The following is a 25,304-nucleotide window of genomic DNA, read 5'->3' as shown; positions in this document are numbered from 1 at the left end:
GAAATGCCAAAAAAAAATATGAAAAAAGTTTTTATTTTTTTATTTTAAAAAGGCTTTATACATTCAGAAGTATATATTTCATGCTTTTATTGTGAAGAGAAGCGAATAATTTCCCGGTTTTATCCCTGCTAGTTTTCCCTGACTTGACAAACCTCTGAAGCTTTTTCTCTGCGCAACCATTTCTCCCTCCCCTGGTGCAGGCTTCAGCTCAGGCCTTTGGCTCTGGTCTAATTTAAACAACTGCTGCATCAAATCTAAAACAATTAGAATGAATTGATATAGACTCTCTATAGGAGTGTGAGGTGAGTGTGTGACCTAAATACGCAGAACTTGGAGGAGTTGGTTGGCCCGCAGCCTGGAGCTCATGCAGGGAGCCCCCGGGGGTGTGGGGTGGATACTGTAAACCCATTTCTGTAAAGTTTCCACCCCTGTCTTTCCGCTGGTAACCCTGGCTGGCTGCCTGTTGTCTTCCCACTAGACGATGTAAGGCCACAGCGTGTGGAGCGACATACTGTACTGTACAATGCATTTTGAAGAAAGCCAGACATATTGACTGCACCCTCACGCTGTGCTTAAATCAAAATCACTGCTGGGATCCAATTTTCTTTTAGGCTCATGCAAACGTTGTCTCTGGCTCCTTTTTGTGTTCAGATTGGGATCAGTATCTGACACCAGTCGGGAAACAAATCACACCTCTGTATTGATTTGCAAGACATACAGGCACAACATCTTCACACTTCACAGGCTCCAGCACAAGTTAATAAGTGAACCAGAGTCTCTTTTTGCTAATAAAATCATTTATGGAGTAATTCGTAACGCTAATGTCCAGTTGAGCTAGGACGAGGAAAATACGTCAGTGTATTTTTTAAGGCCAAACGCTCTATTAAAACAAAGACAAGGTTCAAATCAATGCAGAAGTATTATACCAAGACACACTCTACGTGGTGACTGTGTAGTTGCAAATATGTCTAGAGGTGTGAATCATTCAATATGATCAAATGTAAAGTAACAGGTATGATCTCTTAGATTTTCAGTTCAATGAAGGAATCTTAATTCACTTTCTACAGCAGTAGATTTAATTGTGACAGAGTTGCGGAAACAGTAATAATGATACAGATTAGCACAATGTATTGTACATCTCATGCTTTTGTCATTTTCATGTATTTCTGAAAGCAAACAAACACTGAAGATGTTAATAGATAATACACTTTAATGGTAAAAGGTCTCTCAAATATCTGCCTTTATATACTGTATACAGTATATAAAAATAAAAATCTATATACACAGATTTTTTCCCCAAATCTTTCAAAATGCAAAAGATGCAATTATTGTTGCCTTTCATGAATTTGCACACAGTGATGTCCTTGCATTGACTTTATAGGTTAATAGAGTATGTGAAAGCTGTTCTCTGATTTATAACATAGCACACGGTTAGAGTGAGGTTACTGCTGGTGTATTTAATCTGCTGTGTTATTGTGATACACTCACTGACAGTATAACACAGCAGGCATGCTCGTTGGTTTCTTGGTCTCTCCCTCTGATAAAATGTAGCTGTCTTGTGCGGTCTGCAGCATTCTCTGTGTCTCTTTCTGATGACAGATAGATACAACATGAAATGCCCTCAGTATGAAGAGAGAGGGAGGAACTGGTGCCAAGAGGGCATCATTACTAATGGCTGCCCCAGGGCCTCCAAATGGCTTAATATCCAGCCCTGCATAGCTCTGATACTGTGGTGCATAAAGTACATCTCGTGCTTTTGTTAATGGCCTTTACATCACTTTTATTATCAATTTTTGAAATCTTTTGATCAACAAGAATTTTTGCGCTAGTTTTGTCTTGTTATGTTTTATATTAGGGTCCCTTATCATGCTTTTTTTTTTTTTTTTTTTTTTTCGTACTTGCTGGTCACAATCTTTCCAGGTCTGTGGGTTGTTTAAATGTCAGACAAGCCAGTGAGCACACAACTGATGTGAGCGGTAACAGACTGTCTGTGACAGACTGTTAGCACTTTAATTTACAAGTGTACGATGAGAGCTGTGTGTCTATATGACAGTCACAATAAGGGTCTTTAACAAAAGCTTTGGGCACACAGCCTAATGGGAAGAGCAAAGGTTGGATTTAGTTAAAGGTGAAGGAATTCTGATTGGTCACTGTACGTATAATGCTGTAATCTGTATTCTTTGCTCTACAATCTAACATCCAATCAGATTAAGAGCAGGGCTAAGCTAGGTTGAACTGGGCTAAAAAGAGAAACAGCATCACCTTGTTTCTAATATTTGCCTTCTGTGGAGCTCCTCAGCCTCTTCATTTGCCTGAAGATTTATGTGCCTAACAGCCAGTGATGGGAATGATTCATTGTTTTTTTTGTTTGCCAATCATTTTTTGATGACTTTTAAAAGCCTCAAGAGTTTACAATCTGCGAAAAATAACAGCTCAGATAAGAATCTGGCGTCATAAATCTCAAACTGAACGTTCATCAAGTCAGCTTCTTACAAATCTCCCCCAGAGCCCGGCTGATGACTAATTCCAGCTTCAATTTCTTTAGTTCTTGCTGAATAGGTTTGTCACTAATTAGTTCCTCTTTGACAAATACTCTGTAAAAAGACAAACGAGAGTGAAGGATGAGTCCAAGTACCAACAAGGTCACACATGGCTGAACTCCGCCTCCCTCTCAGCCTATTCAACATGCTGGCCTAACAGGTCTTTGCTGGCCACTTGTTCTTCGACACTTAAATAAATCATTTGTTCCTCTCTGCTCTTTATAATTTCCCATTCTCACCAAGGATATGTGCTGATGTGTTTTCTGCCTTCAGCGCTGAATCAAACACATCTGGAATAATTGATCTGCATCTTAAACTAATGTATGCTTTGGCTTCTACATTGGTGGCATAAAAAATCCAATAATAATTGTTTGCCATGTCTTCTCACCAGATTCTCAATGATGATTTGCTTTATATCTTTTTATATTTACTCCCTGTGAGGTGTTGAAAATGAAGCCCAGTTTACCCCGCTTTAGTTGGAGACTGGAGATTTAGAAGTTGGTCGTGTTTTGTGCAGCACGTCGGTCCTTGATAGCAAGGAGTGCATTAGATATGAATTTACTGACACTCTCCACTTTATACTGTATGATTTAGATATTTGCTTCATAACTTTGTCATTATGTCACATCACACGGTTACTTTTGAGCCCGCTGGAATAACCGAAAATAGTCCCTTATAAGCCAAATTCTGATTGATTTGAGCCTGTCTTTTCTTTGGGAAGTGTCCATGATAACCTCTTGAATTTTCTCCTATTACTTTTATAAATGTCATTATAGTTGTCAGTGCAGCCTTGATAATTCATTACTTCAATGAAGGGGGAATGAGCTTTGGGAATAAGCAACAGCTATAAACTCTCTTTGCAGCACATCAGTCATATGTACTGCTCTGAAACTTTGCTCCCTATTAAAAAAATAATAATTCCAGTTAAAGTTATCATTATCATTGCACATAAAGAAATTATAGTGTGAGCTTAAATCTTCCAAATGTTGATTGGCATAGGACTTATGTTTGGGCATAACCTCAATCTGTTTAGTGCAAAATATGAGCATCAATTTGTTTGGGAGAATTACTTTACTAACTCCTAATAATTCCCAATAATGCTGTCAATACACGGCATAAAGATCACAGACGAGCCGCACTAACTATGGCTCATTACGAGAGGTTCTAAAGTAATACTTTATCGAATAGACCTATTTATAGATGTTACCTTAAAGGAGCAAACCAGCAGGTGTTGCATCGATGGAAGCGAGCAGTCAAACTGGTTCAGATAGAAGCGATTGTACCCAATTTATTTATTGATATTGGAGATATTGGAGGTGCTTGGAGAAACTTAAACACTCCGATGTAGAGCTGGCTAAACGCTGAAGCTTCAGCGTCTGCGACATCACAACCTGCGTGAGCACCGACTCCAGAGAGGAGAACAGCTCTCTTCAGTTTTTTGAATTTTGGACCGCAGTACCCATTTTCAACACTAGCTGGCAGAGTTACATATTGCTCCTTTAAATTCTGTTAAAAACAGTTTATGATAGTGGAGCCTGAACACACGAGGCATCTTAGTTTCATGTTTCTCTCTCTTAAACGTTTTTCAAACTCTCCTCTCTTGGGGAGAATAAGGGCTTTGCGTTGGACCCAAAAACATCAGATACAAGATAAACAGATTCAAGGTCACAATATGAAAGTGGCCCAGAGTGGCTTAAAATACCTTTGGCTTAAAATGGGATTTTGTTACTTTTTATACTAGCGTTAAAAGTTTAGATTTTTCCTCCGTTTACCTGCTGTATACAGCAGCCTTTTTGTGTAATTAAGTGGGACAGTTGTATCCGGCCTCATCAATCCCGCAGTGACAACCATGATGAAAGCCACCCTGATTCCAGCAGATTCCTCTGAGGACACCTGTACGTTGTATGTGTGTGTGTGTGTGTGTATGTGTGTGTGTGTGTGTGTGTGTGTGTGTGTGTTTAACTGCTGGGAAAAATACATTTTCTGGGGGTACCATCCATCATGTACAATAAGACACACACACACAAGTTGTACAGCTTAACCTTGGGGCAGAAGGTGTGTGTGTGGATGGATGAGTAAAATGTGCATAGTCTAAATTGAGAATGATGTCTTTCATCTTTTAGAGTAAGTTCACTCATGTTTTGTTTTTTGCCTTTCTTTCCTCAGGAGAAGAAGAAGACTGAGCGAACCATCGATTGTCCAACCGGCCGACCGACAGTCAGACAGACTGAATGAAGCTGCACCTGGTGCTTCTGAGGGCTTAACCCATGTTTTGATTTTCTCAATTTTTTTTTTACTTTCCAAACGTGCTTTCACCGAGCAGCTTCTCGCCATGCCGTCCAACAGTCCTGCTGTCGCCGAGCCGCCCCAGACTCCAGAGAACGACGCCGCCAATGACGTGGTGAGAAAGATTTTTGTTAACTCGCAGTAATGTTTCTCTTCTGCTGCTGATAATACAGCGACACAAGCAGTGCAGCTCCTGCTTTCATGACAGAAATTTGACCATAAAAGTTGTTTACTTGATCAAACTAGCTGTACCACCATTACGTCAACAGAAGACATTGATGAAGTATCAACATATTAACTTGCAAGATGTGGAATCAGGAGTGTGCATAAGCAAAGACGTCTATGAATGTTAGTTTCCACAGCACAAGATATTATATTAATATTGATAAAACATAATAAGAACCATAATGATTGATTCATGATAATCTAGTTACTGCATGTATGACTTGTGTCTGCTAAATGTAAGCATGCAGTTTTTCTTTTCTGTTTCCGGATGTGCAAATTGTACCGTAAATTCCGTACTATTGAGCGCACCTGGATATAAGCCGCACCGGCTAAAAATAAGTAAATAAATGTATTTGTACATATATAAGCCGCACTTGATTATAAGCCGCAGGTGTCCACGCTATAACAAGAGCTATTTACACAGACGTAGGCTACCGGTAACATCCGCAAATACTGTAGCGTCCGTACGGACGTTAAAGGACGACGAGAGCGTTCAAATAATAACTTTTAATAACCCGATCACTGTCGGCCGTGACCACGCCGTTTACAGCAGAGAGCAACACATAACTTGCCGTAACAATCCAACTCTCTCCCCCAGCGTTCTCTCATACAGCCACTCAACACGTTCTCGCTGGTGCATTCACTGACTCTCCACATAATCGGAATTATGAACACATTATCAACTACTGACTTTACAACATGAACCGTTACAATACGAAGCCTAGCCGACGGTGTCTGTAACACGGCTGATGAAAAAGATGACCGTAATACATTTCACAAGAAAAAGTCCATCCATTCACTGCCTCAGAATGACTTCATTACTCACTTCCTCAGTCTCTGTTGTCGCTGTCAGTGTCATCTTAACGTGCAGCAGCTCTGTTAGCTTCTTTGACAGCCAGCTCGATCGCCTTTAACTTGAAAGCTGCATCATATGTATTTCTCCGTGTGTTTTCCATCATGAGGGTGCGTGCATGAAGCGCAAAATGACTGATATTAAGATCCGACGTGACGAAGTCAAATGTTTTTGCGGCAGAAGCTCATTGTCCCCCATAAAAAATCCATGCATTAACCGCACCGGAGTAGAAGCCGCAGTGCTCGAAGTGTGAGAAAAAAGTAGCGGCTTATAGTCCGGAATTTACGGTATTTCGTAAACTGGGGGAAAAAAATAAGGAAGAAGACATACTTAGTGACAAATTCAAAGATCTTCTGTACTTTATATTCCCTTTACTAAAATCCTGTTTGTCATGTTTAATAGAAACTGGGATGTTGGCACTAATGACACACGGTTCTCTGCTCTGACTGGTGGAAGAACAAACCTTCCTCCAAAATGGAAGCCTAAAATGCCCCCTTACGTTTGAAAAAGTCTGAAAACAAACAGTTGTGAAAGTCAAACAGAATATTCCCCCAGAGACTCAGAGGGAAAACGGTTGTGAAGAAAGCAGATCCTTTGCCAGCATTTCGATCAAATGGTGCAATCATTGCAGAAGATAAGCTGAGAATAAATTGTTGAGTCACAACAAAACGAAAATAGATAAATAATAACAACAACTTATTCACCTTGAAATGCAGTTGGTTTTTTTTACTTGGGATTTTCTTAAGCTCTTCTGAAGAATCTGGAGTTTGTGTTGATGTTGGTTGATCTCCTGTTTGATTTGGTCCTCTACCTGATTTCTTTTCTCTTCATGGTTAAATATATAAGTCAGCAAGAATCTCAGTTTTGCATGAAGTAAAAAGGTCTTTTTTCTGCAGCTGTTTCTCACTTTGTCTGACGAATACCTCGTGGCAGCAGTTTCAGGCGTTAAATAGATAATAACAATAATTAAATTAAATGACGATCCAGCTTTCTGTTTGTTTTTGTAGCTCGTGAAGAGGTATCAAGATTCATTTTAGTCCAATTAATTACAACTAGACGAGCTTTAAAATGGTGTTCATTTAAAAAAGGTAAACGCTGACTCTGATTCATCGCCTTTTATGATTCAGTCTGTGGCATTTTCCAAAGTCTATAAAATGTCTCACGTGTCAGAATCAATCTCTAATCAATCAATTTGTGTTTTGATGGTGCCAAATTATCACAGATGTAATCTCGAGACAAATTTACAAAGAGCGAGAGAGAGAGAGAACACAGCGAGTATCACACGTCAGTAGCTCAGTCTGTAGAGAGTTGGGAACCTGCGGGTCACCTGTTCGAGTCCCGGCGTGGACACACAGGCCCGAGAGGGCAGGATTAATGGATTAATGTACTAATACTTCGTCAGGTGAGAGTTTCTCAAAATAATGAAGCAGAGGTCTCCAGTGAGTGCAAAACCTCTCCGAGCATCCTCTAAGAGAGAATTTAATTTTCTCTAACTTAAGGAGAAATAAGATATCATGCAGCCACGCCTTGAAGGAGATTTCCCTAAGAGAAGGATTTTCCTGCGGAAACAATCACACATCCTGTTTGTCCGTGTGTGTGTGTGTAACTCAGGTCTCTGTGTGACAAGCGTGTCTCTAACAGTGTAAACCAGAATTTTCCTCAGGGATTAATAAGATTAAAACCATTCATGATCAGGGTTGTGAAGTGCGGACGGCAGTTTATTGATATATTGCCGGGTTATTGTAGTTATGACACCTTCTTAGTGTTTTTGAATGCAGTAACTGTCGCTGTAAAACACATCAAACATCCCTCTCTTTATGGGCTGTCATAAATGTCATAATGTATACAAACAAAGATTAGATAGGTCTATGTTGACTCCAGAGGGGGAACATGGAAGACGAAGAGAGAAGAGGTGTGAAGTAAATAAAGCAGGAAAAAGACGTTTTTACAGCTTCATTTATTTAGAAGAGAAATGATAAGTAGTTTGTTTAATGCATTGGAACAGGATCCAGCAGATGTCAGGTATGTAATCTAAAATTCAGGAAAAACTTCAGTAAAATATTTGTAAAAAAAAAAAAAAAGTAACAATAAAAGTATCTGTCAGATGGTGAGATACATGCATTTAGTTTTTGCACTTTTTAAACACCTTTTGTTTTACTTCCCCCTAGCAACCGTCGCTACGGTACAGCTTTTTTTGCTGTTACTATTGTTGCTGCTATAATTACTAATATTGAATTACTACGACTGGTGTTTTTGCTTCAGTAGATATTTTAACAACCATCATCACTTTTGCTACAGCTGTCATTACCTCTACTACTTTGGCTTCTTTGGCTGCAGTTAAGAGTTTATTCTAAGCCAACACACACAGAAAATGTGTCAAGTTAGACTCTGTGTGTGTGTGTGTGTGTGTGTGTGTGTGTGTGTGTGTGTGTGTGTGTGTGTGTGTGTGTGTGTGTAATAATTATTATTTATTTACATTTACTTCAGGCCTTCCTGCATTCCACACACCACATTACTAACCCGACCGCAGGTGAGACGCAGAGTTTCAAGTCTTGCACAAGTCACACATCTGTACGGGTACACACACACACACACACACACACATACAGGCGCATGCACACACTCACAGACGCACACACACTCTCACTCCCTCACACATTTCCACACTGTCAGACATACATGAGGTGAAAAATGGCCTCTTTCATTTGCTCCCCCAGAGCCCAGGGCAGCCCTCGTAAATCTGTGAGAAGTTTGAACTTCATTGTATTGTGCTGCTATATAAAGAGCCGTCTCACTCACCCACTTCCACATACACACACACTGGCTCAGAGCCAACAAGTACAGAGTTTCTCCTGCAGAGCCCACACCCCCTTCTTCTTTTTTTCCCTTTTTTTTTTTTACACTTGAGTCTGTTGTGCTTTTAACTTCCAGACTTAACTCTCTCTTAAGGAATAATAAAACCAACAAAAACCTGGAGGGGAATTAAAGTGAGTCACAGAGTTTGAGGATAGATGGGAGAGGAAGTCCAGGAGATAAAAAGAGATGTCAAGTTTGACTGAGTGCATGCTGTTTAAGTTTCTGAGCTTCTTAAATGATGCTCACAAATCATTTTTAAAACCTGTACTTTTTTATGGCCCCTTTAATTTAAAGATGGAGCACCAAATCAAAAATATTAAGAATTAAACGCACAAATGATTTCAGTGGCTCGGCAGGGCTGGGGATACTCGTGAAACAATACGCAGTAGGTGCTTCATGAATGGGACGATATCCTGATGCAGCGATTCTGACGATGTTTGATATATTGCGAGCAAATAAGCGTATACATCCTGATATCTGACGGACTTATGAAGACTAAAATAAACACTCAGCATCCACCTTATTATTATTGCAAATGTGTAAACAGCCTATCACATGGCAGCAACTCAGTGCATTTAGGCATGAAGACATGGCCAAGGCGATCTTCGGAAGTTCGAACCGAGCATCAAGAAAGGGGATTTAAGTGACTTTGAACGTGGCATGATTTTTGGTTCCTGACGTGCTGATCTGAGTATTTCTACAGCTGCTAATCTCCTCGGATTTTCACGCACAACCATCTCAATAGTTTACAGAGAATAGCCCGAAAAACAGAGAAAATATCCAGTGAGTGGCAGTTCTCTGTTGATGCAGGAAGGTCAGAGGAGAAGGGCCAGACTGCATCGACTGTGTGACGCTCTCATGTTAATATTGTCCCAAATCTGTAAAGAAATGTTTCCAGACACTTGTTGAGTCTATGCCATGACAAATCAAAGTCTAACTCGGCACTAGCAAGATGTTTGGTGTCACCTCTCTCTTATCTTGCTTCATCCTTCCACTTCTTCTTTCAACCTGCTGTCAACTTCTTCTCTGGCCATTTACCCTCGGTTCACGTCACCCACCACTCAAGTCAGAGCGCCGCCAGGAGGAGTCATTAGGTAGTGATCCTCTGAGCGAGAACGCCAGAGAGATCTGTTTAGAGTTCTTTACTTTATGGTTGATTAAAATATCAATATTTGGGAGCACGGATAGCCTAGCTGTTTTGTTGTACAGAGGCTATAGTTCTCGTCACAGCGGCTGTGGGTTCGAATCCGACCTTAGTCCTTCCCCTGCTCTCTCTCTCCTCAGCTGTTCTGTCTAATAAAGGCAAAGAATTCAAAAGGTCAGATCGATCCTCATTTGAAGATATTCATCACTCTTCTGTATAGACACATGACAGTTCAAAACCCCCCCCAATCTTTGGGGATTCTTGACAACTCGATCATGTTATCATATCCAAACTATGAATCATTAACAACAGTATTCTTGACACTAACTACCTCTTATGATCAAAGTGTTGAAACCTGTTCTGAATGGCAAACATGCAAATGATCAAAGCCTCCTCCTGGCTGCATCAAACGCCCTTCCTTCCTGCATACTCTCACATAATAGAGCAAGAGAGCAATTAAGTCCCACCCACACCGGAGGGAAAACCTATTTATCAGTCTACTTTGTATTGCATGAAGGTGCCCTCTTTTTTTTTTTTTTTTTTTTTTTTGTCTGCTCACAAACGAGAGAGATGTGCTGTGAAGCTGCTGTGTGGTGGGATGCACTTCAAACAGCAAGAAGAAATGGAGTCTCACTAAACATCAAACCTAAAAACTGTTGACGGATCATCAGTAGGAGGTCTAGAAAAGCTGTCGGACTTTGTCCCTCAGTGCCAGATCTTTGATGTTCAGATCCACTCTGCCATACCATATCTATCTCTGCATCTCTGTAGAGGGGCCTAAAAAGCAAAGGGATGTATTTGTTCTCCTAACAGCTTCATCGTGGATAAATGTACTCGAATCAATATGAAAGAAAGCAAAGAAGGAGGGAGGCGCAGGAAATGAGTCCAATAAAGAGAGAGAGAGAGAGAGTGGATGTGGTGAAAAGAAAGAGGACAAGCTGTCTGCAGCTGATGGGATCCTCCTGCCCGCCTTGTTTCGCTGTCTGGTTGCTTAGAAACTGCAGTGGCCTAATATAACCTGCCTGTAGACAGAAATAGACCAACGATATATGGACCAATTGGCCAGTGTGTGTGGGAGTGTGTGTGTGTGTGCGTGGGTGGCTGTGTGAGTGTGTGTTCGTAGTATTCGGTTGAATGGTTTTCGCACTCTGTTGGATTATATTAAACTTTGTGTCACTTGTACTACAGTACAGAAGCCCGGGCATATGGACGGCACACCAGGCAGAGAGGAGCAGGGCCATCACCCTTTTTATCCAGTTGCTATGCTGATCGTCAGGGAAGTGACATCAGAGTGTTTAGTCAGCATGATGGGCCCCGTCGGAGACAGTTGCTAAGCAGTTTCAGCACCTTAGCAACCATTCCGGTGTCACTGCAACAGAGGGTCGAGCGAAGAGAGAGGGAGGAGGACAATAATGGAAACACACGGCTGACAGCAGGCAGAGACAGTCAGGTCGTATGCTGATAATGTGCTTGTCGTTTCCTGACGACTGTGGGAGAGTGAGCATGATTAATTTATCTACAGTGTGAGTTCAGAAACTTAAAAAAAAAAAAAGTCAACATTGTGAAGGGAAAGAACAATCTGCTTAGTTTGAATGTGTCTGATGTTAGGTTGAGATGATTGGTCAACCTGAAGACAAAATACATTTTTAAGTCCAAATTAAACCTGCCAATCAAAGGCAGGGTTGGTCATTTTCCCCAGAAACACTTTTTTAAGATTTTGGTTGAAATCGTCTTTATGTCCTGACAGACATGAATAACTCATGTAATCCAAAAAAAGAAAAACCGTCATCTGTAGCAGTTTGTAAGTCTGTGAAAACTTTGACCAATGTTTGCCACGAGGCACCAATCTGATGAACCAATCATGAACCTCCCCCTGGACCCAAAAGCACGACATGAACACAGGTACTTCCAGTTAACTGAGAGTTTACTTGAAACAGTTTTAATGTGCAGGGGAGAGGAATGAGTCCTCGGGTTACCCAGTAGCCTTCGCTCAGTGTGAGCGTGCTCGAGAATGTCCATAATGAGACGGCGTCTCAGACACACTGTGAAGGTAGGCTGATGAACGGGCAAGCAGGCAGAGCAGCAAGGCACGGACGGTTAGCAGGTTGCTAACAGAAGACAGTCAGCTGCACAAGCTAACGAACTGAAGCAATAATGAAGTTACCTCAGGAGAGAGGATCTATCGTCCTGACGAGACGATCTGGAGTCTTTATGCTGCACGTCTCGATTTGTGATTAGAGACACCTGGCTGCGTCTTTCGGAGGAAGCCACACCCACCACTGATTACACACACACACACACACACACACACCACTGATTACACACACACACCACTGCACAGACAAGAAAACAAACAATACACAAAAGGAGAAGGGAGGGCTGCTATGATATGAATCAAAAACGACAGTATGTTTGACATGATTTGGCCGTAGCATGTCATCATTTCAAAATGTCTTTTATTGTTAATTGAATTGAATTCTTATTCTACTGAAAACATATTTAAAGTTCTGAAATGTTCAGTGATGTTTAAATTGTTTTAGATCAGATTCTTGTTCGACATCACATCAAAGATCAGATAAGCAGGAGAGTGAACAGAAACAAGTCATTAAAGCATGATTAAAAGGTTGTGCAGGATTAATGAAGTTTGTGATTTACACAAACGCAGTTTGATCTCACAATGCGTGAAGAAGCGAGTTAACTGCTTCCAAACCAGCTGGATTCATATTTGAGCATTAAGTCTTAAACAAACTGGGGCGCTCAAACCTTAAAAATAAAAGAAGCATGTTTAACGGACCCTAAGGAATTGAAACTCAAACAACCCTTCAAAGCAAATATCTCCGCAGTTTACTGAACACTCCCTTTGTTTGAATGCTGCATGGATCGCTGGGCTCTGTTATCTTAACCATAAGCTTTTAAAAAGTAGAGACAAGCCCTGATTAAAAACAATAATCCTCCTAACTGCTGCATTAAAAGCTGCTTCTTCTGTTCATTAACAGACCACCACACACTCTTTTATAGCTGAGACGTTTATGTCATTCTTAGCTGAGGCGGCGTCGCACGTAAAGAATATGAACAGAAGGTAATGAATGTCATGGAAACCTCTGCAGCTGGTAACGTGTTGCTTTTTTTTATTGGACACTTTCACTTTTATTTTTGGGTCCAACTCCTGCACAGACTGAGACTCACTGTCACTCAAAGCTTGATAAGAGCAGGTGTAAGAATAGAACAGCCCCTTCCCAAATAACAGAGGAGCTAAAAGAAATGGTTAGTGAGCGGATATTTCAAAACACACAAACAGTGCACAGTAGATTTGGGAGTCTCTAATGGAAATCTCATCAGCTTAAAACACTATCTGTTTATTTTATTATGAAATTTGACCAAACAAAAAAAATAAACATGTATGACCAGTAGGGCTGGGTTATTTGGGTGTCTTATGATTTTGTTTTTTGATTCTTGGGGTCACGATTCAATTCAGAATTGATTTTCAATCCAAAACGATTCTATAGTCATTGATTCGTGGATCCATGGATGGTGTTTCAGGACCTCCTCCGCTCGTCTGTGAGACTCGCTGAATTTCTTGCTGCTCCATTTGGCTTTCTACTGACTGAAAGAGCTAACCTTAGCACTTAGCAGGGAGCTACTGATCAGCCTAAAAAACAATGTTTGAAAGTTATCGATTTAAAATCTGAAAATATATTTTTTTTTCCACCTCTAATGACCAGTCAGAAGGCCAGATATGTTGGACCAAGTTTAAAAGACCGTGCTTGAGTCTTATGTTTTACTAAACTTTAAACCATCCTTTAAAGGAGCGAGGAGGACACTATGTGCCTGAAATCTCATCTGGCATGTTAAAGGTGATTATTTCCAAGCCCGCCAATAAAATCATTAAAAAAAACATTTAAAAGCTAAATACTTAAATATGGCTCCATGTCTCTGTGACCAGTAAAAAGCCAAATGTTCCGCTTGTTGTCCTTGGATGAGCTAAGTCTGAATATCATAAAGTATCTCTTGTTTTCATCTGTGTGTCACAGTCACAGTGCTAATCGTTTCCTCCAGCACACACACCGTGATTGGCTATTGGCAGATAAAATTGCGGGTCAATTTGTCGCTTGCTCATGATGCACACTGTGATCTTTGGGCATGGAAGCAGATTAGCTTTATACAGTCATGAGATGTTGTTCCTAAAGTCAAAGTTTCAAGGCAGGCCAACAAATCTCCATCATCCGGCTCCTGTAGGAGTCTTACAGTGGTGGAAAGACTTGATCTACAGAACGTAAACAAAAGAAGACAAACAGTCTCATCCCAAAGTGTAAACGTAGCAGATCACCAGCTCTCTCTGGTTAGAAGCTTTCCAAGACCGACCTCTCTTTCCCGCTGTGCTTCTGACCCATTGAACTCAGTATCTCGTCAGCAGACAGGTGCAGCGTGCTATTTTTACCAGTGTAAAATTACACCATTGTGATTCTACAACTTCACACTGCTGAACCACTTTGTGTCCGCTGCCAGCCGAGCAGAGGAACAAACCGCTGAGAGACAAAACATGAGGTCCAAAACTCCACTCAGGGTGTCATTTAAAGGCACGACAAGAAGTCATTTGTTCACTCAGGTTTTTGAAAGGACAGCAGACGATGATCCTAATGTGATTCTTGTTGTTGTTGTTTGTTCCTGCATAGATAAATACAGGGCAGCTGAAGGAGGAGCTTCACTAAAGATTTCCCTATTTTCTCTTTTATGCATTATCATTTAAAGTGGAAAAGCTTGACTTTGTTTTTAGTCATTTTTCTGTGAGTTTGTGGGTCAGAAAACTTGTTAAATTTAACTTTCCAAAAAAAAAACAACCTGCTGAGACATTTTGTCCCCTGTCAATACGCTACCTTCTCTTCATGTTCATGGTTCTCATTCTGCAGCCACTTACTGAAGCAAGTCTCCTCCAGGCATTGTTTCTTTAATGCTGCCTCACTGTCGACAGTTATGACTTCATACAGCTGTGGATGGTTCAGTGTTTGATGTGGTTTTTTTCTATAATTGTCTAGGGCGAAGATGGAGCAGACCAGGACAGTCCAGAAGAGGGGACGCCAGCGAGTCCCCGCAACAAGCGCAGAGTGGGCCGTCCTGGCAGGAAACGCAAACAGCTGCTTCCTGTGAGTACTGTAATTACAGGCTGTCTTCAGCCTTTTTAAAAACCCACGATGTGGCGAATGATTGATTGCGATATTCCTCACCTATCCCAAATCCCCCATCAAGCCTGAAAGGAACGCTTTGCTTGCACTCGCACATGTTAGCTGCTGCTCAGAAGCACATGCTCACAAATCTGAGGAGACAGTCTCTGTATTGAGTTTTATATTTGACAGCTAATGTGTCAGAGCACTTACCCTCTCACAGCAGCTCCCATCACTGATGTTTCTTTTTGTCTTACTTAAGACATTTTTTTAAGTAGTAGCAGTGAAAGATTCCCTCACACGTTGGCTGATTAGTCAATGTGTACAGTATACAATCTCATTTCCTTTCCTCATCAGTTTCTAAACCGGCTTCATCCCCACAACTCTGCACATACTCGCTGCTGAGTAAAACAAGTAATACAAGTAAAACTATGATTTATTAGAACTAATGGGATAAGCTCAGGCTGCACATTCTTCCAGCATTGTACCGGAAAAGCTCAAAAGAAATTTGTCACAGCAGTAAGCAGCGAGACAGGAGACTGATTAAGGTCTGTGAACACCAAAATGTCCCCTTTCAGAAATCCTCCTGTTGTTTTTGACGTCTTAATGTGCACCAACAGACTTATCAGGCGTATCAAACAGCCTTTACTCACCTTCTCTTATCTTGTTTAGGATGCATGAAACAAGAATCCAGTGACCAAATTTGTTTTTACTAACAAACTAACTATGAGCTTCAGTGGCCAGCACTATACTGAAGCCTTTGACTGATAACTAATCATCAATAACGCTGAGGAAACTGTTGCTCCAAACAGGCTTTACAGGCCTTTAATCATCTTTTCCTAAAACACCGCTGGTTGTTATTTATCACTTTAAGTGCGTTTAGGAAACACCACCAGGATACTGCTGGATAGTTCTGAGCGCCCTGCATGTTTCAGTCTTATCATAACGGATACAAACAATGGCTTCACCTCTCTCTTTTTTGTTTGACACTCCTGTCGGATTGATTTAGAAATTGTTTTTTTTTCACCAAGTTTGAGTTTGTGATTTAGAGCTTCACGTGTCTTTTTGACACAACATGTTTTTGGCTTTGGAACAAATGACGTGTTACCACGACTTCTACGTGAGTCAGCCAGTTCAGTGTTTTTTCATCCCTGTTTATATGTAAGTCCTCAGGAGACCTTTATATCGACAAAGAATTTAAAAAGGTCAGACTACCCGATGTCACTCAGTAATTCATTCAAAGAACATATTTCATTGCAGATAAATATGAACTCCCTTTCTTATTATATAAAAGGTGTTTCAGATGTCAGTATCAACATAAACATCTTTTCATTTTAAACCAAAATGATTCAATCCGGTAGGTCCAGCTACGGCTGAAAAATCTACAAACGATGTCAGTGGGCAATAATCTTTTCATCGATGCAGACTCGTCATCAGTTCAGTCTTCGATGTCTTCAGTGTGAGAACATTGAAAACAGCAGTTTTTGACAGCTAGTATTTCTTTCCATTCATCTCTTATCGGCCACCTTGTGTGTGTGTGTGTGTGTGTGTGTGTGTGTGTGTGTGTGTGTGTGTGTGCGTGTGTGTGGCGGGTGTGTGTGTGTGTCTTTGTGCTGACTGAACTCTATGGTTGAATCAGCAAGTCAATATAGCTGATCAAACAGCCCTCAAAAGAAAGCTATACTGACTGAGCTACACAGTGTGTGCGTGTGTGTGTGTGTGTGTGTGTGTGTGTGTGTGTGTGTGTGTGTGTGTGTGTGTGCCTGCGTGCGTGCATAAGGGCAGGCCTGATCATGCTTTGATGTCTAAGCTATGGCAAGGTTGGCCGCAAAAATGTGGCTCCCATCAGACACACAAACACACACACACACACACACACACACACACACACACACACACACACACACACACACACAAAATAATGCAAAATGTGAACAAGAACATTTGAAACGAACATGTTGTTGCAGATAATATTTAAAATGAGTATGTTGTGTTTGTTTTGCACTTCCTGTGTAACATGTAACCAGATTGCTGCACTGCTGTTTATAGAAGTAGTAAAAGTGGCCGTACTTGATTTCCTTTTTACGCCTGTATTGGGGAGACAGCCTCTGTATACTGAGCACTCAGCCGTAGGCGCCCCATCAAAGTCAAATGTGATGTTCAGTATGTGTGGTAATTATTGTATAAATTCTGATGTTAGCTGCAGTATTTGAAGTTCACAGTAGTAGTAGTAAAGTTGTATTAATGGTGTGTTGAAGATTTAAAGTCGTACGCTGGTGTTTAGACTTTCCCTTCAGAAGTAGCAGTATAATCAGAGAAGTTTGTTACTGATGCAGGAGAAGAAGACATCCTTCATTAATCCCACAAGGGGGGAATTCATATTTACACTCTGATGTTGAGACGTGTTACACACACACACACACACACACACACACACACACACACACACACACACACACACAAACAGGATGCTATGGACATGCACTCCTGGAGAGATCAGAGCGAGAGGCTCTACATGAAAGAGCGCCCCAACAGTTACCAGCTATCAGTCCATTTCCAGACTTGGTCCTCACCGGGACTCGAACCAGTCACCGTCCAGTTCTGAACCCGGGTCCCGACAAACTGGGCTGCTGCAGGTGTAAACATGTGAGTGTTAAAGTGATGACATAAGTAATAGTAGCTGCAGCAGCACTAGTTGTGGTCCTAGTGGTTGTAAGAGGTTTGACATGTTAGCTGCAGTATCATTAAAGGTAGAGACACCAACATTCATCCTCCTGGACTCATCGCCACCCGAAGCACACGCCCACAAATCTACCTCCATGATGTTACCATACCTTCCTGCAGGATGTAGTGTGTACGTCTACAGCTTGTACCTCCACTGCAAGCTACCACACGCTAGCACAAGCTAACCACAAGTTCAGCTGCTGTACCATTAGTGGCAGAAGTGTAAAAGTTTCCTCAGAAGAGGTCGGGAGAAGTCACTGAGGTACCTTTAGAAGTATAGAAGAAAGTAGGAGTGGTATTTGTTGCAGCAGTGCTGCTAGCTTTAATAGCAGCAAAATATTAGCCCTCGAGGTATTTAGCATTGATAATAATAAGAAGACATTTCATTTCTCTCAGGAGACTCAAGGTCACCTTACAGGTACAGCAACAGTAAAGGCAGGAGTATTAAAAGTAGTAGTATCAGCGAAATGTTGCTGTTAATGGAGCAGCAGTGGAGATATCTCTGCCAGTAAACATCATATTAGCAGTTTAGCCCGAGCAAGAAGGCTTTTCTCCCAAGAAGTAGCTTGTAGAAGATACATTTATAAGAGCAGCCTCTTGCCAAGCGGACAGTATGTCATTCATTACAACACACACACACGGTGGAGCGTATCCTGGAATAGAGCTATTGTGTGTGTGTATCAGGGTGGAGCTGTAAGTGACACTAAGTATAGAGAGCAGAGAGGAAGGGGAGCCTCACTGTCTCTCCTCGTCCTGCTTTTCCTCGCTCGTCCACCTCTATCACATGTAATCACACACTTCTACACACATTTACACAAATCCTCGGCGTTGACCCACGCTCTATTATTAGAGTCAAAATGATAGTTTCGGGGATAAATGGATACTTTTCACCGTCCCCTCAAGCCTCCATCTTTTTAACATCTCCCTCCACACTTTGGTGGCGTCAGGCTGCTGCTTTATGTTCTTCATGTATCTCACTCCAAACACTATTTCCTTTCTCTCTTTTTTCTTTTTTGTCGACTGGAACCATGTGTGGAGCAGCTGGAGGTTTTTAAGTGTGTGTGTCTGTGTGTGTGTGTGTGTGTGTGTGTGTGTGTGTTTGTGTGCTGCCATTGTGGCATTCGCTTAAATTCTTTTAAAGTTGCACAGAGTACAGTAGGACTTAACAGATATATTAGTTTCATTCCTGATGTGTGTAATGCTTTTAGATGGAATTCCCCTCCAAAAAATGTCCTCTGTGGTTTCAAGTCATATAAATAATGTCCGTTTTCATGCAGACTAATGAGTAGATTTTATCCAGAGAGCAGCTGACATGTAATTAACAGAACTTTTTATATATAACCCAAGGTCTACATTTGGAGTAAGCATGACTTGATCACTTTTGATTCGATCTTTGCTCTGGTTTCTTTGTGTGTGAACGATTAGTGCCAAAACCGCAAAGGTCACGGAAACGCTGTGGAAACACTCGTGGTTGTGTTTGCAGTGTGGGAAATGAGCGTTGTCAGACTTTTTTTTTCTTCTTCTTCTTACTTTTTCAGACCTAAAGTGGCAGAGAAGTCAAATAACTGGTAACAAATGTATCGTTGGATTTGAATTTGGGGTTTTTGGATTTATGTTCATGTGTTTTTAGGATGAAGAACATGTTGCAGAACGTGCTGGTTTTCAGTCATGAGAAGATTTATATAACTGTCATATAAAAGTTTATAATGAAGCTCAAAATCGTTGTGTGTTAAAGCGTTGGATGATTTCATTCAAATGTATCGAGTCAGTGCAAAGCTGTTTCTGTTATTCCATGAGTGTGGTTTTAGTTTCCTTTACAAAGCAGTAGTAGATCATTAACCTGCAGAAATGAGTAAATGTGATTTAACCCTAACCCAATCTTCTAAAAGTAAGAATAAATATACTCCCTTTCAACAAAAACCTCGGGGTTTATAATCAGCAGATTTCCTTCTTTATTGTTGTGACTTGTTTACTGCAGTCATTTTAATGTCTCCGGTCGTTTATTTAACCCTGGAGGTCCGACTTATCCGACCTCTCTGCTGCTGTGTCTCGCTACCATCTTTGATCAAGCAAATTCACCAAACAGCATCATCTCATAGATCAGTCCTACCAGCTTCTTCTTCAACTTCCTTTACTTCCTGCTGTATTTTATTTTCCTTGTTTTTTTCTGTAGACGATGCTCATAAAACCAAAAGATCTCAGTTTCAACGTTCACCAACGATAATTTGAAGCGATCTTTAAATTAACATACATTTTGATATTTGACAATCTCGCTTCCTCCTCCTTTTCAGACGCTTACTCCGGAGCTGTCTTCGCTCCCTGCAGACAGAAGTTTTAAAAACATGAGCCCCGCTTTGACCTTTATCGTGACTGGAGCTGTCACCTTCATACATGACAACACTTGTCCCCGTGTGTCTTATCTGTTAGCTGTTTATCTCTGTGCAGATCTGTTCATTTTCATGCTTTTTAATGAGGACAAATAATGTTACAGATAGAGTTTAGATACACTCTTCCTCTTAAATGACAACAGCATCGATCTTCTGTCGTCTCTTTGTGTTTATTTGATACTTCGTGCACAGGGAAAGATTCAAAGTCATTTAAGCGAGATTTGCTGCATGTAAAAACGTGTTCAAATAACAGATTCCTTTTTCGATAAAGACAACCATGATTCAATAAGAACATCAGAAGACTTCAGAGGAAAAGTGACTAAGCTTGATAACTGGTTGCATTTGTTTATCAGATAGACTGTAGATGAGAGAGAGTATTTAAGCAGCAACCTCCGATTGAAGTCACTCAAACACACTACAGGCAGAAAAGCTGCTTTTACAGCATAAATAAACATGTTTACATCCTGGTACAAAACATTTTATAGGTCTGATTAGTTATTGTCCTCACTGACACACAATGTATGGGGGAAGATTTAAAAAAAATACAAAAATAAAAAAAATCTCAATTTTGAATCAGCCTCCAGCGCCCCCTGCAGCAACAGATGGCTGACGTCACTCAAGCTTTGTCCATCAATATTTACCGTCTATGAGTGCAGTTTACGTTTCTCAATATGGGATCTCATCATAGATTTTTCTTTCATCTTGATGATGAATATCCAGATTGAAATGTTATCATTGTTTTGCTTGATCTTACCGTCTGTGCTGTAAAGCCTATTAAAACACGATGAAAGGTTGACTTTACATGGGTCCTTTATCTATGAACAGCACCATCATGCTTTATAAGTTTTCTGTGACTGCATGTTAAATTATTTTCAGGCACTATTGTTTTATTGTTTTCAATTATTTTCAGGCATTATTGTTTTATTGTTTTCTACATACTGTTCTCGCTGCAGCCTCCCCCCTCAGGTTTTATCAACACTAAATATGCCCCCAAAAAAACTGCCCTTTTCTGGTTTTTAAGGTTCTTCACACAGCTCAGGTTAAAGTCAGTAAAGTCAGGTACTTTCCAAACGGTCTGTAATCCAAAACTGAGGCTGGGTGCAGAGAGAAAAGGGAGGTTAAGGTTTGCAAAGGTCATGGACATGTTAAACGTTCAACATGGAGAATATACTATGTGTGAGAGAGTTTAACTATATAACTGCTGTTGTAGATTGGCTGCACCAAAAAAGTCTTAATTTTCTGCACATTGGTTGTGTTTGTCCAAATCTTCAAGTTGAATTCTCTCACTTTAAAGCTGCATTAAGCAATATCTTTCAAAGTCACTTTAAAATATTCCCTCTAACGTGAACCACTGCTGTAGTCTGCAGCCTGCAATAACTTCTTTCAAGTCATAGTTTCGCTCCACTGGTCTCAATGAAACCCAACAAATGCACCTGCTCTCATCAAAGGAAGTGTACAACCAGCTCACTCAAGCTGTTTGTACACTTCCTGTGTAGCGCAAAATGGCGGAGAGGCGAAGGGGCTGAAGAACGTCGAACAAATAGCAAACCAAAGACATCCGATTATTTTTCTCAGAAGTTGGGGCGACCAGACCAGGGCTGAATTGGATTTACGTTCAGCATGTGACCAAAAAGATGACTGCAAGTCCAGATTCCTCTGTTTCGGCTGAATGTGTAAGTAGTCAGTTGTTTGCTTAAAAGTTAGCTGTAGGAGCAGATAGAATCAGGGTCTGTTTGTCTCTTAATGCTAAAAAAAGATATCACTTAATGCAGCTTTAATTTAGTTTCGGGGTTTAATTCATGAATGTTTTGGCCACGTGTTCTAAATCAATGGTATGTCATAGTGCACAGGATAGACACTGATGCACTCATTTGAATAGAATTTAAATGACACATTACTTTTTTATCTTGGTTTTACTCATTCTAGGGTTTTATTTTACTGTGCACAAAGACTTAAGTTTCATTTGCGCTAATTTTTCACAGCTATTTAGTCACAGTCAATTGATCTTCTGAAAGGACCTGCTTGTTTTTTTATTTAGCAAGTTTGAACAGTCATTTAAACCACTTGATAAAAGTGCTTGATAATAGTTCACTGCTTTTATTTGCTACATTTGATTGTGTTGTCTTTTTTGCATTCTTTGCGATCAGTGGTGTGTTAAAATGCTATGAACAGAAATATCATTTTCATGATTTCAGCCAAATCCCTCCTGTTATTTCAGCAGTTTAATCAGCGCGTCCTAAATTAATTTATTCCATCGTACACAGTTGTAAAATACTGAATGAGAATATATTAAGATATGTATAGTTCTCATTTAAGGTTAAATTAATTTCTTTGGGGTTACCAAGGAGTTATCGACTGCTAACTCTAAAATAATATCCAGTCATGCAATGTGCTGACTGGACCTTACCCGTTTATCCTTCAAGCTACATGTATCTGTACCATTTACAAAATGGTCAGAAAGGACCAAAATATGGATCTATATGTTTTAATTCTGTACAGCAAATGATTTGAACGTTAAAATCTACTGAGCTACCTAAAGTCCACTCATGCGCTTGTTAAAGGTCCCCGTGTTAAGAGTGTGTGCTGGGGTAGTTAAGTTTGCCCTGCGGCCCTTTTTGTCACCTTTTGTGTTCTCTTGCATTTTACAGGCCCCTTCTCACCTGCTCATTACAGCCTTAGTGGGCTTGTTAGCGTGAGCTAGCATTAGCGTTCGCGTTCCCCTTTGAGCTCGACGCTTGCCCATGCTCTCCACTTTTTAACAACCCATCTATAAAATCTGCCCGCCTGTTTAAGACACACAAACATGGAAATCCTGCTGGCCTTTCAGAGCGCACACATGATCAGGGTTAACACCATTAGCACTAGTGAGCTAATGAAAGCCATTGAATGATCAATGTTAATACCATTAGCACTAGTGAGCTAATGAAAGCCATTGAATTAAGAGGGATTGTGTGCATGTCTAAACTGCACTGTGACTCTTTAATATCTGGTTTCTAAAGTATCCATGTCTTTGATTTTTCTTGGTTATTTTAAGTATACTGTACCTTTACACTAAATTTATGAGGAGCCGGCATAATTAAACTGGAAAGTTTCTCCCATAAGCCCTCATTAAATATAAACACTTATTAGTAATCCCCTTCTCATATCCTAGTGTGTGCATGTGTGTGTGTGTGTGTTAATCGGATCTGGGAGTGGTTTTTACACTGATCCAGTGCAGACACACTCTGCTGGATGTACCTACTCTGTGTTGTCCTCACGAGAGTAGACTAATAGATACGTGCACTTTGATTGTGTGTGCATGTAGCAGCCCTGTGTGTGTGTGTGTGTGTGTCTGGGCCTGTACATGTGTGCACGTTCAGTTATTTTGTCTGTGGAGTCCTTTGATGAGTCTAGACAAGGGCCAGCGGCAGTTTTCTCAGACCTAGACTCTGCTCCGTCTGTTTCCCAGGAGATGGCGGCCTCTGACCCGTGTGCAAATGCTCCCCCAACCCCGCCGGAGGAGCCGGAGCCCTCCCCCTCCTCTCGCAAGAAGCGCGGCCGTCGGAAACTCGAGCAAACAGAGAAGAATAAGGGTATATATTTTATGCAAAGTCATATAATTCCCATTACATGACTTTGTCCACGTATGAAGTTATCACAATGATTTAAGATGTCTTTAATTTGACAGTGTTCAAAAAGCTGAATATATGACTTTTTAGAGGCTTTAAGGTTCCTGTGAGAAACTTTCCGTATGTCGCCCCCTGTGGACAAAGACACTCCCCGTAACCTTGCAGATCTAGTCCTGTACGTGTGTAGGAATTGTTTTATGACAAAAAAAGACAGGTTTTTTTACGTGTCAATATTTGCAACAGAAAATGTAAAAGGAAAGATCCTAAAAGGTTTTGGTTTTTTTGGCGTGTTGTTAATGGTCTCCGACCCTGTGGCAGAAATGACATGCGTTAAAAAATACGAAAGAAATAATCAATCTAGTCGCTGATGGTCTTGTTTGTTTTTCTAGGTCATAAAACTGCATGACATTTAATGAAAAGTATGTTTCATAACTAGATACAAACTCCTCACAGGGGCTTTAAGGGTTTAAAAGGTCCGCCAATTATTTGTATAAGACTATTTCAGCCAACATTCTTTAAGAATACCACTTTTAATTTTGAAATTTTCAAAATGACTCCCAGATTGCAGTGTTTGATGGTGCTTCAAAGCTTCAAATATGTATGCCTGGACAAAGTGATGAAAAGCATGACTCTACCTCATTAAAGCTCTTGTTAAATCTGTACAAATGGGCCATTTCCTGTAACTTCTCTTCTCCTGCAGACGAGCCAGACGACAGAAATTGCGACTCCCCCAGAGAGGTGAGACACCAAGTAACAGCATTTTTTTTTTCTTTTCCACATCCAGGAATACAGACAAAACATTCTCAGAGTTGTATCAGATTTTAAAGTGTGTGTATGACATTGTTTTTGTGTGTTCACGTGTGTGCAGGTGGAGACTGGGAGGCTGCGGAGGAGGCCGGTCCCCAGAGTGACTTTCCAGGCTGGAGATCCGTATTACATCAGCAGGAGACAGAGAGAAGAATGGCTCAGCCGCTGGAAGATGGAGGTGGGAGAGAAACTGGTCTCTGTCTGTGTGAAATTACAGCTTCAGTATCCACAAGGCTTTTGTTGTCTTTTCGGAGCCCTGTCAGAATGAAACGCTTGAAGTTAACGGCTCAAACATTATGAACAGGGCCAGTTTGGAGAGAACACAGTTTATTTATTGTGCTGCACTTCTCATGGATTCATTTGATCTTAGATTGTCTTTAAATTCTAGCATACATCTCAGAGGTCTGTTTTTTTCTGTAATATCTGCAGGAAGGAAGAATAATACATGTTTAAGGATGCTGTATGTTGTAAAGAAGAAGAAGTGGTTTAGCTCCATGTAGTTCTGAATCATAACATTTGACAAGCCTTAAGCGACAATGCTAAATATTACCTTCCTTGGATGTAAAATGACCTGTGTTAGTTTATTGTATTGATGCTCTTTTTTTTGTTAAATGTTCATTTTATACTAATAAAGTGAGCGAGCAGTCATAAAATATCCAACTGAAAATAATTGTTCTATGTTTAAAAATGGATTGTCGCCAGTTCTGAGCAGCTG

At 40.6% G+C, this 25,304-nt stretch overlaps 1 protein-coding gene across 1 annotated transcript in view; it reads left to right on the top strand.

The window, feature by feature from the left end:
- dnmt3aa (DNA (cytosine-5-)-methyltransferase 3 alpha a) overlaps window positions 1-25,304 on the top strand; it is a 57,673-nt gene that overhangs the window by 1,531 nt on the left and 30,838 nt on the right. Inside the window, 5 exon segments of the mRNA XM_079362910.1 lie at window positions 4,707-4,941; window positions 14,938-15,045; window positions 23,623-23,746; window positions 24,483-24,520; window positions 24,651-24,767. Coding sequence (XP_079219036.1) covers window positions 4,873-4,941; window positions 14,938-15,045; window positions 23,623-23,746; window positions 24,483-24,520; window positions 24,651-24,767 — 456 coding nt within the window. The 5' untranslated portion in view covers window positions 4,707-4,872.

Source organism: Symphodus melops (assembly GCF_947650265.1).
Source record: "Symphodus melops genome assembly, chromosome: 1".
Lineage (NCBI taxonomy): Eukaryota > Metazoa > Chordata > Actinopteri > Labriformes > Labridae > Symphodus > Symphodus melops.
This window is presented reverse-complemented; position numbering and strand designations above follow the sequence as displayed.